Source organism: Musca autumnalis, unplaced genomic scaffold (genome assembly GCF_047663935.1).
Source record: "Musca autumnalis isolate F117 unplaced genomic scaffold, ASM4766393v1 scaffold_3, whole genome shotgun sequence".
Classification (NCBI taxonomy): domain Eukaryota; kingdom Metazoa; phylum Arthropoda; class Insecta; order Diptera; family Muscidae; genus Musca; species Musca autumnalis.
In genome coordinates, this window is record NW_027411866.1 from 152244855 (window position 1) to 152261800 (window position 16946).

The window sequence follows — 16946 nt, forward strand, 5'->3', positions numbered from 1 at the left end:
TAACTACTCGAAATAATCATTTTAGACCCCACAAAGTATATATATTCTTGATCAGCGTGCAATTCTACATTGATATAGCCATGTCCGTCCGTCTGTCCGTCTGTCCGTCTGTCCGTCTGTGGAAATCACTCTAGCGTCCGAACGGATTGACGTAGGTTGATGAAATTTTGGGAAAATATGTTATATTTACGTAGGACTTTTGGTATTGAAAGCGGGCTATGTAGGTCCACGCTTTCGTATAGCCCCCATACAAAATGACGCGTGACGCGTCGTCGTTTTAAGGAATTTTTAAGATATTTGGCCCATTTTACCACCGAATTGGTTGTAATTTGGTACTTTGTGTTTACAGAGGCCAAAAAATATTCCTACCAAAGTTGGGTTATATAGGTCCACGTTTTGGTATAGCCCCCATATAAGGCCCCATATAAAGTACGCGTCATTTTAATATATTTTGAATGTATTAGACCCATTTGACCACAGAATTGGTTGTAATTTGGTATTTTGTGTCTTCAGAGGCCAGAAAATATTCCTACCAAAGTTGGATTATATAGGTCCACGTTTTGGTATAGGCCCCACATAAGGCCCCTTATAAAGTACGCGTCATTTTAATATATTTTGAATGTATTAGACCCATTTGACCAAAGAATCGGTTGTAACTTTGTATTTTGTGTTTCCAGAGGCTAAGAAACATTTCTACCATAAAATGTTTATATAGGTCCACGTGCTGATATAGCCCCCATAATATAATATCTCCCGATTTTCGATATTTTGAACGTTTTAACCTCATTATCACACCGAGATGGCTGAAATTTGGTATTTAGTCTTCTTTAGGCGTATAAAACTTTCCCCCAGAAATTTGTAGGTATAAGTCCACGCCATCATACAGCCCCATAGAACGGTACCTTCCGAATTTCGGTATTTTGAAGGTTGTGGCCACATTAATCCACCGAAATGGCTAAAATTTGTGGTGGAGGGTATAAAAAGTTCGGCCCGAACGAAATTTACGCTTTTCTTACTTGTCAACTCTACTTTCAATATCTAATCGGGTTGTCCCATGCTTTTGAAAAAAATTTGAATTTTGTTACATAGTGCATTTAAGTATCATTTTGAAAAGTTAAAATTACAAAATTTTGAGTTACTACGCCTTTGATAAAGTAATTGCATAAACTTTATTTTATATATTTGTATATTTGATCACAGAATATTTACAATAGGTTTTGTATTTATAACTATTAGACGATTTTATAACATTGTATCGTTAACGTTAGGCTTTATCTGCATTAGGAAAAATTACAGCAAATAGGCATCCAACTAAAATGAAAACAAGAGGTGATTACAGTATTCCCAATAAAAGCACGGACCTCTTATGTAATACTTACGATACATTACTCCTGCAATCATGGCAAGAGGTGGGACACAACCCAATGACATAAATATGGGAAATAGCACATTGCCCAATATTGTGCCTATGCGAGCAATCATTATCATCAATGACAATATCATTGTTCTGAAAATTAAAAAATTGGCATGTTTTTTTTAAATATAACACAAGTAAGGTATTTAATTGTAGTATTTAATACTTTACCTCATTGATGTTGGAAAAAGATTAACTGAAGATCCCAGAGATGATGTTCCTGACATACTACCCAGTGCTAAATACAGTGATGTTATAATTAACGTGGTAAGAGATGATGATGACCAATATAGAACTACGCCACAAGTACCGGCAGCGGTTAAACCAATAACTAAAATTGTGTTGAGAATAAGATTTAAATATAGTAGTGATTTATTATTGTTATTATTATATTTTTTTGGGTACAAAATATTACCTTGAATCTTTTTATTCCCCAGAAAGTTAATAAGTGTACCAGCCACTATGTATATTACAAAACAAATACAGGCCACAATAATGTTATTTGTGTAGGATGAAGGTGTGATAATCTGTAATATATGGAGCCGTTAAATTATATATTGAATTAAGTTGCCAAATTTATCAATCACATTAGCATAAATTCTCAATTAACCTTACCACAACACACTCATCAAAGGAATCCTTCACCAATCCCGTTTTATTGACACTGTACTCCAAAATGGTACACATACTGGTACTTTCACTGGAAAGTTGTTCATATTCGTTGAGGGAGGCGAACATTTGAGGTAACCAAAGGCGCATGGTGTTTTGCCTGAAAGATTTCAAAAAATTCTAAGCAGAGATCTAAAACTATTTTCACAAATCAGCACCTACCCCAACAAAACAAAAAATTGAAACATGCAAACCACTAGACATGGACCCAGATACTGTTTAGAACACAACAACTTAAATGTGTTCGGCCTTTTATCCATTAATGTGACATCTTCCACATTATTATTGTCACATTGGTGTTTTTCTTTATTGCACAAATCCTTCAGATTAGCCTCAATGGTGGCTACACCAATTTGATTCGCAATGTCATCTTTTTGTTTAATTTCTTTTATCAATTCTTTAATCTGCAAATTCAAAATATAAATTAATAATAAATATATTAACATCACCTGAAAACTTACCGGATATGCGTTATTGGGTTTTCTTCTATTTATGCCATAAATATTTTTCAAGATCTCTAAAGCTTCTCTATTACGACCTTGTGATATAAGAAAACGTGGACTTTCGGGCAAGAAACAAAAGCAGATACCACTTAAAAGACTCGGTATTCCACAAATAGCCAAAAACAAGTGCCATGCAGCAACTACAAACCCCAAGAAAATATATTATCTCTCCTCAATTCCCCCATTCATACTACCATACAATTCATATTGAAGATATTCAAACTCCAATTTATTGGCAATATCAACAGCGCCAATATGGGCATTATTATGGCGGACAATGAAAACATAACTCCAATTAGCATCATTATGCGCGAACGGAAATTGTTACCATGGAATTCAGATAAATAGGCCACCAAAGTAGCAAATGGACCACACATACTACACAAAAGAATACATTTCATTAGGACAATTTACGTACTTCACTTAACATAAATTGAATTATTTCGAAAGGTTTTCGATATACTTACATAAATCCCCCAATAAATTTTGCATACATATAACGCATATCACATGAAGGAAATTTCCGTATATAAGAACATTCCTACGACCTTTATTGTCAGCCAAATATCCCCAGCCAATGGCGGATGTAATCATACCTGTAAATTGGGGCAACAAATATAATATTAAATACATAAAGTAAAAAAAATATAAAACAAAATATGTATGTAAGATAAAATAAACAAATTTAAAACATATAATAAATAAAATATAAAATTTAAAATGTAAAATATAAAATAAGCCGATAGTCCTTAGTTGCTAGTGCTTTGTAATTATTATTTTGTTATAATTTGTTTTTATACATGGGCGTAGCCAGGATCAAAATTAGGGGGCAACTCTTTTTGTGATGAGTATAGTTTTTACCATGGCAGAACTACCAGGTAGTGGTATCACACCAGCTGATCGAATATGAAAAGTCAAATCCCTTTATAAAAAAAATATTTTTGTTGTAATTTCCCCAACAACATAAAGAAAGTTTTGACATAACATATTCAAAATTTTACGATGCCACTACCATAGTTTTTACATACAAAATTTTGAAACCTTTATTTAGGTACTTACCTAATGAAAAACAAGTAAAGTACACCATGAAATATTCTGTACTAATATGGAATAATTAGTTTTCTTTCCGTTACGGATGTAACATTGCCCACAATTTTGGGTTAATTTTCTTGACCACTGCATAAACCAATTACCTATCACCTAACCAAATCCGGTCAGCTAAAATTTTGTACAATACTTGAAATTGGGCGGTATCGTTGTTTAAGGGCTATACCAAAACGTGGACCTATGTATGTCCACAACTATTGTCGGAGAAGTCGTTTCGTCACTACTAAACTAAGAAAGTCAGTCAGCTGTGCTGACGGAGGGTATATCTCCTCTAGCCAGATTTAAGCATCTCGATGTTCGTAAGGGCACCTGGCTGTCACCAGATCAAAGAACAAGAAATCAAATTGATCACGTTGTGATAGATGGAAGACATGCATCAAGCGTGTTGAATGTACGATCGTTCCGAGGTGCAAACACAGACTCGGACCACTACCTTGTTGCAGCAAAGGTACATACCAGATTAAACGTAGCAAACAAAGTGCGAACAGATACAACACGGAAGTTAGACATCGGTAAGAAGTAGTTTACACTATCTATCAATGGCATATGACACGAAATAAAAACATTCCATATCTACCCACGCAGGCAATGTGGAGACGTAATTTTATTACATTTTTGCTGGTGTGGACGCGCAAAGTAAATGGCGTATATTCCACTCAACTGGCCCAACTGCTTAATCAATCGTCCCGATAATATATCAGGACAATGGCAAAACATTGCCCACTCCATGCAAACAGCCGCAAAATCAGTACCTGGATACCAGAGACCTCCACCAAGGAATCCATGTTATGATCAGGAGTGTCGTGATGCTACCGAAGAGAAAATGCGGCATATAGGGCTACTTTACAATCAGTAGCAACGCGTAGCACACGAGAGAGATATCGGGAGAAAAGGAGAGAGGAGAAACGTCTTTTCCGCAGGAAAAAGAGAGAGATGGAAAAGCGGGAGTGTGAACAAATCGAGATGTAAAGGAGACAGAATGAAGTTCGAAAATTCTACCAAAGAGTGAAACATCAAACTGATGGCTTTGGAACTGGCACATCCTCCTGTAGAGACCCACAAGGTAATTTGGTAACTGATACAGATAGTGTGCTAAGGATATGGAAAGAGCATTTTTCCAAACTGTGGGTATCCAATAGTAGCGAAGTCGACGAAGATACCACAGATCCAATCCCACAAGATGGTATTGAATGTATGTATACCACCCGGCCAAGATGAGGTAAAGACAGCAATAAACCGGCTGAAGAATAATAAGGCAGCAGGAGCTGATGCCCTACCAGCCGAGCTGTTTAAAACCAGAGGCGACACGCTGATAAGGTGTATGCATCAGCTAGTTAGCTCCATCTGGCAGAAAGAACGAGTACCCGACGATTGGAACCTGAGTATCCTGTGCCCCGTCCATAAGAAGGGAGATAAGACTGTATGCTCTAACTATAGGGGCATAAGTGTACTCCCTATTGCCTACAATATCGTGTCAGGGATATTGTGCGAACGACTAAAGCCTATGGTCAACGAGATAATTGGACCATACCAATGCGGCTTTAGACCTGGCAAGTCCACCATTGACCAGATATTTACCCTGCGGCAAATCCTGGAGAAGACCCAAGAGATCCAGATCGACACCTACCACCTTTTTGTCGATTATAAAGCAGCCTTCGACAGCCCACTGCGTTCAAAGGTATTCCAAGCCATGTCTGAATTTGGTATCCCCGCAAAGCTCTTTCGGCTTTGTAAAATGACTCTAACTAACACAAGATCTTCAGTTAAAATAGGAAATAACCTCTCCGAAGAGTTTTGTTCCAAAAGAGGTTTCAGGCAAGGAGACAGCCTTTCGTGTGATCTTTTCAACATCCTGCTGGAAAAGGTTATACGAGAGGCAAACGTCAAAAGAAGTGGCACAATCTACACCAATAGTCACATGTTACTTGCTTATGCTGATGATATAGACATCATGGACCGATCAGTAAAAGAAGTAACTGATACCTTTATAAAGGTCGAAGGAGAATCTGCTAAAGTGGGTCTGGCGGTAAACGGTGAGAAGACCAAGTTGATGGTGTCGACGCGCAATGCGTCCATTGAGCTCGGACCGACTGTGGAAGTTGGTTCCTATAATATTGAGGTAGTAAAAGACTTCATCTACCTCGGCACCTCCGTAAACACAACAAACGACATCAGATGTGAAATAAAAAGAAGAATTGTATTGGCCAACAGATGCTACTTTGGTTTAAGTAAGCAGTTTAAAAACAAAGCCACATCTCGTCAAACAAAAATAACGCTCTACAAAACACTGATACTACCCGTGCTGATGTATGGTTCCGAAGCCTGGGTACTTGCGCAAGCAGACAAGGCAGTGCCTGGCGTGTTTGAGAGAAAAATTCTTCGAAAGATCTACGGACCAATCTGCGTTGACGGTGAATATCGACGTCGTATGAACCACGAGCTGTATCTGCTATACAACGACATCAATATAGTTAAACGTATCGAGATGCAGCGATTGCGTTGGCTAGGCCATATCATAAGAATGAGCGATGATGAACCCGCTAAAAAGGCGTATAAATACGGACCGCTTGGCGGTGCACGCAGAATTGGCAGGCCAAGGAATAGCCGGCGCAAACAAGTGGATGATGAGATGAAAAGGCGCGGTATTCCAGAGTGCGAAGCAACAAATAGAGAGAAATGGAGATACATATTTTCTTAGTTCGGCCTATGGAACAAATGTTCTGTAATGGGTCAGCTAAGTAAGTAAGGTTGTCCTTGCGGCTTCCTTTATGACGGAACAATTTTTTTCTTGCGCAAATCCACACTTCTTGAGATATTAGCCCAAAAGCTGCAAGAAACCCTGTCGGCACCAACCAAAATGGCAAATCCGCAAGATAATTCTCGCAGAAAGCTTCTGATTGGTGCAGACTTTGCACGTTGTATTATTTCATGTATCAGGTTCGGATATGGACTATTCCACTCCTTAGGGTACCTCCCACACAAATTTCGGTTAAAGTGAAGTTTAAGAGCTATACTCACCTAGGTTTGATTCTTTTTTCAGTAGGTTGTTCTTGCGGCCTCATTTACAACGGTACAATTTCTTTCCGGAGTAAGTCAATACTCCCTGAGATAATGGCCCAAAAGCTCCAAAATCCTGCCAGCACATTATAGTGGGGTGATTTAAACACCATCAAGGGGACCTGGAGTTTCTGATTCTTGGGATTGTACTGAGCAAAAAAGTCAACTAGACCATATGTCTACGGTGAAAATCGAGCCCCCGGATTTTGACTTGAAGTTTTTTTTTCAAGGATTTTTGGATATTTTGGCATATAACAACCAAACCACTGAGATTTTCGATCCAACACAAAGACAATAATTGTAGCCAAGACAATAATTAAGAACTCTCTAGTACATCGCAAAAGCATTGGAATGCTCCTTTAGGTAGTTATGGCCTCGAGAAGCTGCACATTTTTCGGAAAATATCGATAAATGACACTGTGCAACAAAATGGGACTCAAAGTCAGTGGGTGGCAAATTCCTCGTGGAGATGAAAGCCCTTAGTGAGTGTACTAAGAACCCAAAAGGACATTTTCACCTTAGGTCAAGTTTCCGAGATATCGCGTGATTAATGGTTTAATATTGGCCCTTTAATTTGTGAGAAAATAGCTTTATATCTCCGTTAAGCGTTATTATACCTTCAGCATTTATGCACTTTCATACGGGCAAAATGTGCCCCATAAAAAAATAATGGTTTTAGACCCCAAGTATGTTTGGACGAAATGTGTTTCAGACAATTTGAAGTCGATTGAGCAATGTCCGTCCGTCTGTCTGTCTGGCTGGCTGGAGCGCACGATAACTCTCGAACGAATCAACCGATTCGGTCCAAAATTTGGCTTTCGTAATATTTTGTCCAAACTAAGTTTAAGTTCGATGATGGGTTATATCGGTCCACTCCTTCCGGTACCTCCGCCACAAAAGTTCGAAAATGTTCGCAAAATTTAAAGGAAGTAACCGATTCGGTCCATACTTTGCAAATCGTAAAATGTCTACCAGACTTAGATGAGGTTCCAATATATACTCAATCGGACCACTCCTTCGGGTACCTCCCACACAAAATTTCGGATAAATTCAGTTTAGGACTTGCTCTCGAATCGCTTTGATTTTTGTGTTAGCAAACTTGTATTCACTGCTCCCCCATACGACGGTACAAGTTTCATCAGGCGCAAGTCCATACTTCCTGAGAAAATACCTGAAAGTTGCACAAAACCCCTATGACACCGAGTAAGCTGGTTGGAGTGCAAGATAACTTTCGAACGGATCTGCCGATTGGGTCCAAAATTCGGCCTTAGTAATATTTTGTCCAAACATAAATTAAGTTCGAAGATAAGTCATATCGGTCCAAAGTTTAAAAATGTTCGGAAAAATTCGTACGTAAATTCTTGAAGGGAGTAGCCGAATTGGTCCGTACTTTACACATCCTAATATATCTACCAGATATAGATCAGGTTTAAATATGGACTATATTTGTCCACTCCATCCAGTACCTCCCACTCAAAATTTCGGATAAGTTCACTTTAAGACCTGTTATCGAATCACTTTGATTTTTGTTGAAGCAACTTGCATTCGCTGCCTCAATTACGATGGTAAAAGTTTTTTCAGGGGCAAGTCCACACTTCATGAGTAAACAGCCCGTAGGTCATAAAAACCCACTATGGCACCATATGTAGTGGCTGCAGATCCACTTCCATAATGGCCAATGTCGATCCATTCCTTTAATTATCTCCTTCGCAAAACTTTTGCTCTTTAATCCTAATCAACTTTTTATACGCCGAAATTTTTTAAAACCCCTATATACATACGTTTTTTGGGAAAAAAATTGTTTCAATATACACAGGCTGAGGGTATATCTCTGTCGGCCAAGCCGACTGATACTTGTTTACTTGTTGTAGCTTCATTTTGAGATTACATGTCTTCAGTCAAATCGAATGGTGAATCTGTTTGTAGAATACTTCATCCCTCTAATTCAATTCCTTTCATGCCCTTTTCGTCCTTTATTTTTTGAACCGTAGTAAAAGTACCACAAGACGAGATTTTACAGCATCAAAATATTCTGCAAAAATGTTGTTCAGAAGATTTTAGGTACGGTTCTCATTGATGACCAGTCGATATTTCACCGTTTTCATGGTCCTTTTTGACATTTACCTGGTTTTTGTTCAGAAAACTATGTTTTTTATACCCTCCACCATAGGATGGGGGTATATTAAGTTTGTCACTCCGTTTGTAACTACTCGAAATAATCATTGTAGACCCCACAAAGTATATATATTCTTTATCAGCGTGCAATTCTACATCGATATAGCCATGTCCGCCCGTCTGTCCGTCTGTGGAAATCACTTTAGCGTCCGAACGGATTGACGTAGGTGGATGAAATTTTGGGAAAATATGTTATATTTACGTAGGACTTTTGGTATTGAAAGCGGGCTATGTAGGTCCACGCTTTCATATAGCCCCCATACAAAATGACGCGTGACGCGTCGTCGTTTTAAGGAATTTTTAAGATATTTGGCCCATTTTACCACCGAATTGGTTGTCATTTGGTATTTTGTGTCTCCAGAGGCCAAAAAACATGCCTACAAAAGTTGGTTTATATAGGTCCACGTTTTGGTATAGCCCCCATATAACGTCCTGTATAAAGTACGCGTCATTTTAATATATTTTGAATGTATTAGTCCCATTTGACAACATAATCGGTTGTAACGTTGTATTTTGTGTTTCCAGAGGCTAAGAAACATTTCTACCATAAAATGTTTATATAGGTCCACGTTTTGATATAGCCCCCATAGGACGATATCTCCCAATTTTCGGTATTTTGAAGGTTTTGGCCTCATTATCATACCGAGATGGCTGAAATGTGGTATTTAGTCTTCGTTGGGGGTATAAAACTTTCCCCCAGAAATTTGTAGGTATAGGCCCACGTCATCATATAGCCCCCATAGAACGGTACCTTCTGATTTTCGGTATTTTGAAGGTTGTGGCCCCATTAATCCACCGAAATGGCTGAAATTTATGGTGGAGGGTATAAAAAGTTCGGCCCGACCGACGTTATGACGAATACGTTAATAACAAATTTTATTGGAGGATAGATCCGTTTATCTAAATTGTTGAACCGGATATTCTGATATTAAAACCGATTTTGGAATCGGTTTTGAGTAACCGCTTAACCGTATATGTATCTCATTAGAAAGCTAATAAAATGGTCAATCAAATGACAGCATGTAGCTGATTACAACTTTGTTGGTTCCGATGCTAGAACAACTGGGGTGAAAAATTCTTTTTGGCGATGAAAGTGGATTGAGATAATATTATAAATCTGAAAAGACCGTTGTGCCATAGGTCAAACTTCTGAGTTATGGCGAGATGAATTTGTGTTATGTTGTTTTTTTATCGTGCACTTAAAGTTCATCAAGAACGTAATTATTTCGCCATAACTCAGAAGTTTGAACCACGTCAATAACTGTTACCATTTTCATGTTCCAATGCTTTTGAGATGTACTAAAGAGTTCTTAATTATTGTCTTGGCTACAATTGTTGTCTTTGTGCTGGATCGAAAATCTCAATGGTTTGGTTGTTAAATGCCAAAATATCCAAAAATCCTTGAAAAGAAACTTCAAGTCAAAATCCGGGAGCTCGATTTTCACCGTAGACATATGGTCTAGTTGACTTTTTGTTTGCTCAGTACAATCCCAAGAATCAGAAACTCCAGGCGCCCGCTAACAATTTTTTCCATCCATACAAATCGCCTCGGCATACTGCACATACTAAAATGGCTATTGTGCAAGATAACTATAAAACTTTGTCAAAAATTTCTGCCAAACTTAGTTTAACGTAATTTAATATTTCGAGTCCTTTATGAAGAAGTTTGGTTACAAATTATGTTTGGTATACATATGTCACATTACGGTACCTACATATTTTAAAGCAAACTCATGATACAAAATCAATATATTTCACTAGAAGACCCGGCGAACTTCGTCTCGCAGACACGCATGGAAGTTTAAACATACATATATTCTTTTAGATAGCTATCTCATGAACATGGGAATCGATTCTTTGTTTTTAAATATTTAAGACGATGTAGAATGTACTGAACCCTACGAAATGAAAGCTATTATAAATAGAAATTATGGTCAGAACATCTGTGATGAGGTACTCTTTCTTTGAGGTGAAATTATTAAAAAAATTAGGAAGGGAAAGAAATTTATACATTTGTTGAGGTTAAAAAATGGGTTTATTTAACACTCTCCGTCCGTTATTTGAAACGAAAGTAAAGCTCGCATTGGGATATATAACTATCTTGCAAAAAAATTCAGTATAGGTAAACATTTTATATACGTACAATAGAATGGAGGGTACCGTCATATTTTCGGTATTTGTTATACCCTACACTATAAATAAATTGCCATTTGGTTGGTAACACATCGAAATATTAGTCGGATATCATAAAATTCCATAGATAGAACTTTATAATTTGGTACGTTCGTTTTTTACTTGGGATTGAAAATTACTTATACCGGTTCACGTTTTGATATAGCCCTTTGTTATTTAATTTTCGTTGATGCTACAAAACCTTTCCCAAAAATGTGTCAGTGCAGGTCCACGTCTTGATATAGCACCCATGGATTGGTACCTCCCGTTTTTCGCGATATTTTGAAGGTTTGAGCCTCACTATTACACCGAAATGATGGTTTAATCTTCCTGATTGCTACAAAACTTTCTTTCAGAAATTGGTCTGTGCAAGTCACTTGTTAAAATAGACGCCAGATAATCGCTATAGAACGCTTTTCGGTATTTTTATGATTTTAGCTGCGTCAATCTACAGCAGTGGACACGTAGTCTTCGTTGGGGAAAAATACACAATATTGGTATAGGTCCGCGCCTTGCTATAATCTCCATAGAACTGATTTTTGGTATTTTGAACATTTCACCAACATTATCCAACCGAAATGGCTAAAATGATAATGATTAATTTTTTAATCGAGCTTTATGATCTATTATGCAAGTGAAAAAGGAAAGCCGACGATTCGAACCCACACACCCACCACTATGTGACATGCATGTTTCGTCTTCGGTAAAGACGGCTTTCCCTTTTCACTTGCATAATAGATCATAAAGCTCGATTAAAAAATTAATCTTAAAAAATGATCTTCGCCTAAAAAGGCAAAAATTTTCAAATAAATAAAATCAGCTGGGGTTTGAACCCACGTCCTTGAAAACACAGAAAAAAAAGTGTTGTCACGGCGTGTTAGCGTTCAGAGCCAAACTCATAACTTTCAAAGGCAGCGCTAAGCGTTTGTCATGAAAGCACAACTAAATGGGAAAATCCTCATTGTTGTTGTAAAATACAAAACAAAAATGCATTTGAAAGAAGAAAAGTTCGAGGACATCGAAGCCGCTCCACATCCGATATGTCTGAAGAGTCTTTACCGAAGACGAAACATGCATGTCACATAGTGGTGGGTGTGTGGGTTCGAATCGTCGGCTTTCCTTTTTCACTTGCATAATAGATCATAAAGCTCGATTAAAAAATTAATCTTAAAAAATGATCTTCGCCTAAAAAGGCAAAAATTTTCAAATAAATAAAATGATAATGGTTAAACTTACCGCCATTTTTTGGTGGTGGACTCGCTATGCAAAGCAAACGGATATAATGCGATACATGATCTTCGGTACAGGTAAAACCTTTCCTGCAAGTTTCCATATAGAATAATAGTACGTATATATATAACCGGATTTAACAAACCCACTGGGTTTTAAATGTCAATTCCATTACATATACGTCAAACAAATCCTCATAAAGAAGGTTAACCCTGCAAAATATAAAAATGACCTAACAATGTCCGATATTTCATATTTTTGTGGATTAATGTACCAAAAATTCGTATTTGCGTTTCTTCCTTGTTTGCAGATTTTTATATTTTAAAACCCAAAATCTCGCCATTTGAACACTTCGAATTTTCTCGAGGCGCTGTAATGCCTGAAAAAATATCACAACTACATACATATGTATGTACATATGTATGTATATAAAAAGCATTTTTTTGTCGTAAGTCACAGTTTTAAAGAATGTCATTTACACTGAAATGTATCTAGTATTTCAGATAATCCTCCAAAAATGATTGCACGCCACATCGCTAATAATTGTTTATAATTTAATGTTTGTATTTCTTTTAAAACAATTTCAATTCAAATCAAATTTATTGCAGTAAATAAAATAATTATTTAGAACTTTCAAATGTTGACAAAACTGAAATATGAAATGTCACATACAGTTTGCGCAAAGATGTAAATACATTAAGATTGGAAAACTCAATTTTTAACATTTGTTAATAGATGGAGTTAAGCTCTGTTGTTACGATATCATAACAACATTCTGTTGTGTAGTTAGCCATTTCAGGCGATTTTAACCGCTAAGTTCATACTCAATAAACTGGAAACTGCTATGGAATACAATCCTGAGTCCAACTTTTTGCTTTCCTACAATTTATATAAACCGAATTGCGCTTTAATGGGGGTTTTATCATTAACATACCCCTGTTGTTGGTAAAATGTTTATATACTTTGTTTCATAAACATTTGTGCATTATGCATCTTTTCCAGTCTTTACAGTTCTATGTGTTTGGTTTGTGCGTATATAGTTATCGCTAAAAACTGACAAAAAGTGCAAAGACAAAGTAATCAACAATAACAGCTCCAAAGAAATGTATGGGAAATTTGAATTTTTAAAAAATATTTTTTGCATTTTTTCGCAGATTTTCGCGATTTTTTTTAGATTTTATCCTTTTCTGTCATGAGACGATTCCGAATAGGTGCTAATTGTCAAAATCTGTTCAGCCGTTCTTGAGTTATAAGCGTAGTAACTAACATCACCCTTTTTTATATATATAGATATACAGCATAACACTATGCAACACTGAAAATGCAAACAACTTCTAGTATGAATTTTTTGAAAGTATATATTTAGACTACAAAAACCCTAGTTGGGTTTTTTTTCCTGTCAGATCCAGTTCGGATTTTATGGCCTCGTCTAAAGCGGTCTAAAACTACACTTTTTTTGCATTTATCAGGCCTTAATCTCAGAAACGATTGGGAATTTGGCCTTGCTGTCTTTAGCAATATTGTAGCCCTCAACTAGAGGAACTTATCTTTTGAAAAAACCACATAGGAAAAACTCCATCTAGGGCATCAAAATCTATAAAATATAGAAAATGTTACATAATTGCTGAAATTCTGGTCAGTATCGGCTAAACTATTGAGAGTGGAACCAAGTAACCTTTTGCAAAAATCTTCCAAATAAAGTTCTCCACAATTCTTTAGAACATTTTGAAACTCTAAAACGCTTACTTCATGTTGTTTCAGCGGTATTTTGCATCATATCTTTTACAACACGTATTTCAAACACAGTGCACACCAACAGTTTATTGTCGCATTTCGGATTTCACCACATTATTGACATTTTTATTAAATCGACGTTGAAGAATGTACTTAAAACAACGGGATAGAGGCTTTTTACAACAATGACATGTTCCGAAGAGTTGTGTATTACATTCCAGGGAATATTTTTCCAAAAGAAAATATGCAGAAAAAATAACGGTTTTGGAGATACGGTGTGAAATGTATAAAAATTGTGGAATTTTTGCATATATTTTGAAATTTAAGGCCATAAATGTAGTTTTTCGAGTTCATTATTTCTCCAAATATTATATTCTTGTCCATATCTACAAATTTGCTTCAGAGGTCAGAAGAAGATTCGCACTGGTTTCAGAGATACAGCCCCGAATTTCTTTAAAAACTCAATATTTAACCATGTTTAGATAGGGCCATAAAATCCGAGCTGGATCTGACACAACAAAGCCCAACTAGGGTTTCTTGTCGCTTGGGTATGTACTTTCAAAAAATCCTCAGTTCGAATTGTTTGCACAAGATCACCTTAAAAATGTTGCACAGTATAATTATTGTGTTTGATTTTGCTATTTTTTTACTGTGGGTATATCTCCGTCAGCACAGCTGACTGATACTTTCTTACTTGTTTCTTGTTTTTCTACTACGATTAATTTGGTTTTTTAATTTGGTTTGATTAAAAATGAATTCACACCACAACCCTCTCTACCTTATAAAATGTGTCCTCCATATTTGATAAAATACGACTGTATTATTGAAAATTTCAGCAAGTCCAACATTTATTTTTTTTTTTTTTTGTTGTAATAAAATTCTTACCACAATATGTAATGGCATTTAAAATGCCTTTGTCCAATAAATCCAAACCAAGATCACATTCAGCACTGGGTAGGATGTATGAAATAACTGCGGTGTCGAAGGTATTTGCTATGACAGCAGGCAATGCCGATAACAATAATAAAATGTTAAATCGACCAAATCCACAAGCTCTAATGGCTGTTTCAAAATCAGCTGGTCTGTTTTGCATTGTGGGACTATAACTACAGTTGTTGTTGCAATTAACTGGAAGCCAAAGTATGAACTAAAAATAATTAAAAAAAGTGTTGGATCTATTCTGTTTTCCTCTTTAGATTGTCTACCTTATTTTTATTATTTAATTCCTTGCTTAGTTGTTTTTCCTATACAACACGACTTTCTCTTTTAACAAATTTTATTGTTATTCTTGCCGATGTTATGCTGCTGTCCTGCGGCAGCAACTTTGTTTAAAATGTCACCAAAAGAATTAAACTGCTTAATTGAAAATCCCGAAACTAACTGGTTAATAACTGGGGATGTTATATCTGCTTATAAAAACTAAATTCCAGAGTCATTATTTCCCTTTTAGACGTGCAACAATTTCATTATCTTCATTCATAAAAATATGACAGGTCTTTGTTGTGAAGATTTTTATTATAAATTTTGCAAAATGTTTGCAGTACTAATTGCCTTGACATCAACAGGTAACTCGAAACAAAAGTCAAGTGTTTATTTTTTGAAGTGGACTTTGTAGATGAAAACACTTATATTTTTGGTTGCCAACATATTTCTCAGATATCGGATATCCGTAAGAATTCCCATATTTATTTCATACATGAACATCCACTAACCAGATGGTGGTGGCATTATTTGTTTTGATCTTATCGGGATATCTCCCTTTCTGCCTCTTATCGCGATAACAAGAATAGCTATTCTTGTTGCTATTTTTAATTCCTTCCCAATGTCGCAAACTTAATGATGACGTTTTTTGCAATCCCTTTGATGAAATATAGTACAGTGGAAAATATGTCACCACATTGTGCCAAAGTTGTCAACAATGCAGTTGTGTGATAGTATATAGCAATGAATCAGATTAACATCAACTTACATCAGCTGGTAACTCGCAATATACCGAACTTTTAAAGTAATAAAATTACAGTTTTCATCGTAAAAAAGAAAATGTTTTTGGAAAATATGAAACAAATTGATAAACAAAATTGTAATATCGTTCTTTTAATTCAATTTCAACGGTCTCCGCAACAAAGTCAGCGAAATTGTAGATTTTATGAATCGGAGAATCATCATGGTCACAGCGATCCAGGAAACAATAGGGCTGACTTTCGAAATGCAATAAAACTGCGTTGTTTCAATTATTGCTCGTGTATTGTAAAATTATTTTAAAAGGCACACCGTTGCAAAATCTACCAAATGCATCTGTTTCCTTCGATGGGCTGTAACCACAATGCTACTGATGTTAGTTGAGTAGGTTTGGCAGGGCAGTTGAAAACGTGCAATGTGTCAAATTTTTTGCATCGAGTCATCGATCCTTGCCTTATAGGAGTTCAGATGGTTGCATTATCCCGAGCGTAGTTGAGCCAAAACTACTCTGCTTTGTCGTGGCAGCTGACGCTCCTCGGCTGCTGTGGATGTGGGATGTTCTCCGAGGAACGCATTCACACGATAGTTGTTAATGGCATCTGTGTGAACGTTATTTGAACCTGCCTGATAGGTTTGTTGATCGATCTTGCAACGTTGGACTACTCTTTCTAGATCATGAAGATTTCTCCTGACATGTTTGGGTAGGGGGTTTTCTATCCACCATATGCTGATTAGGATGGCCCTTACGGTTACACCCGAGCAAGTACAGCAACGACATTGTGTCATTGTGTTGGTGTACTGGAAGAATCTTTGGCTCCTCATGTAGATGGTCTACTGAAGACCTGAGGAGGCCGCCTGTTGCTGTTCTCAGTGCGGCATTATGAAAGGTTTGAATATTTTTACATCGCGTTGGACCACACTGGCGC

At 36.6% G+C, this 16946-nt stretch overlaps 1 protein-coding gene across 1 annotated transcript; it reads right to left on the minus strand.

Annotated features, from left to right (window-relative positions):
• Positions 1–1141: 1141 nt before the first annotated feature.
• On the minus strand, positions 1142–15208 carry LOC141397945 (uncharacterized). Its single transcript, XM_073974935.1, has 10 exons — positions 14947–15208; positions 3054–3182; positions 2786–2964; positions 2545–2726; positions 2246–2487; positions 2030–2183; positions 1830–1941; positions 1586–1745; positions 1380–1507; positions 1142–1311 (listed from the first exon to the last, which is right to left on the minus strand). The coding sequence occupies exons 2-10, from the start codon at positions 3089–3091 to the stop codon at positions 1265–1267; spliced, it is 1242 nt and encodes a 413-aa protein (XP_073831036.1). The 5' UTR covers positions 3092–3182; positions 14947–15208; the 3' UTR covers positions 1142–1264.
• Between the last annotated feature and the right edge of the window lie 1738 nt (positions 15209–16946).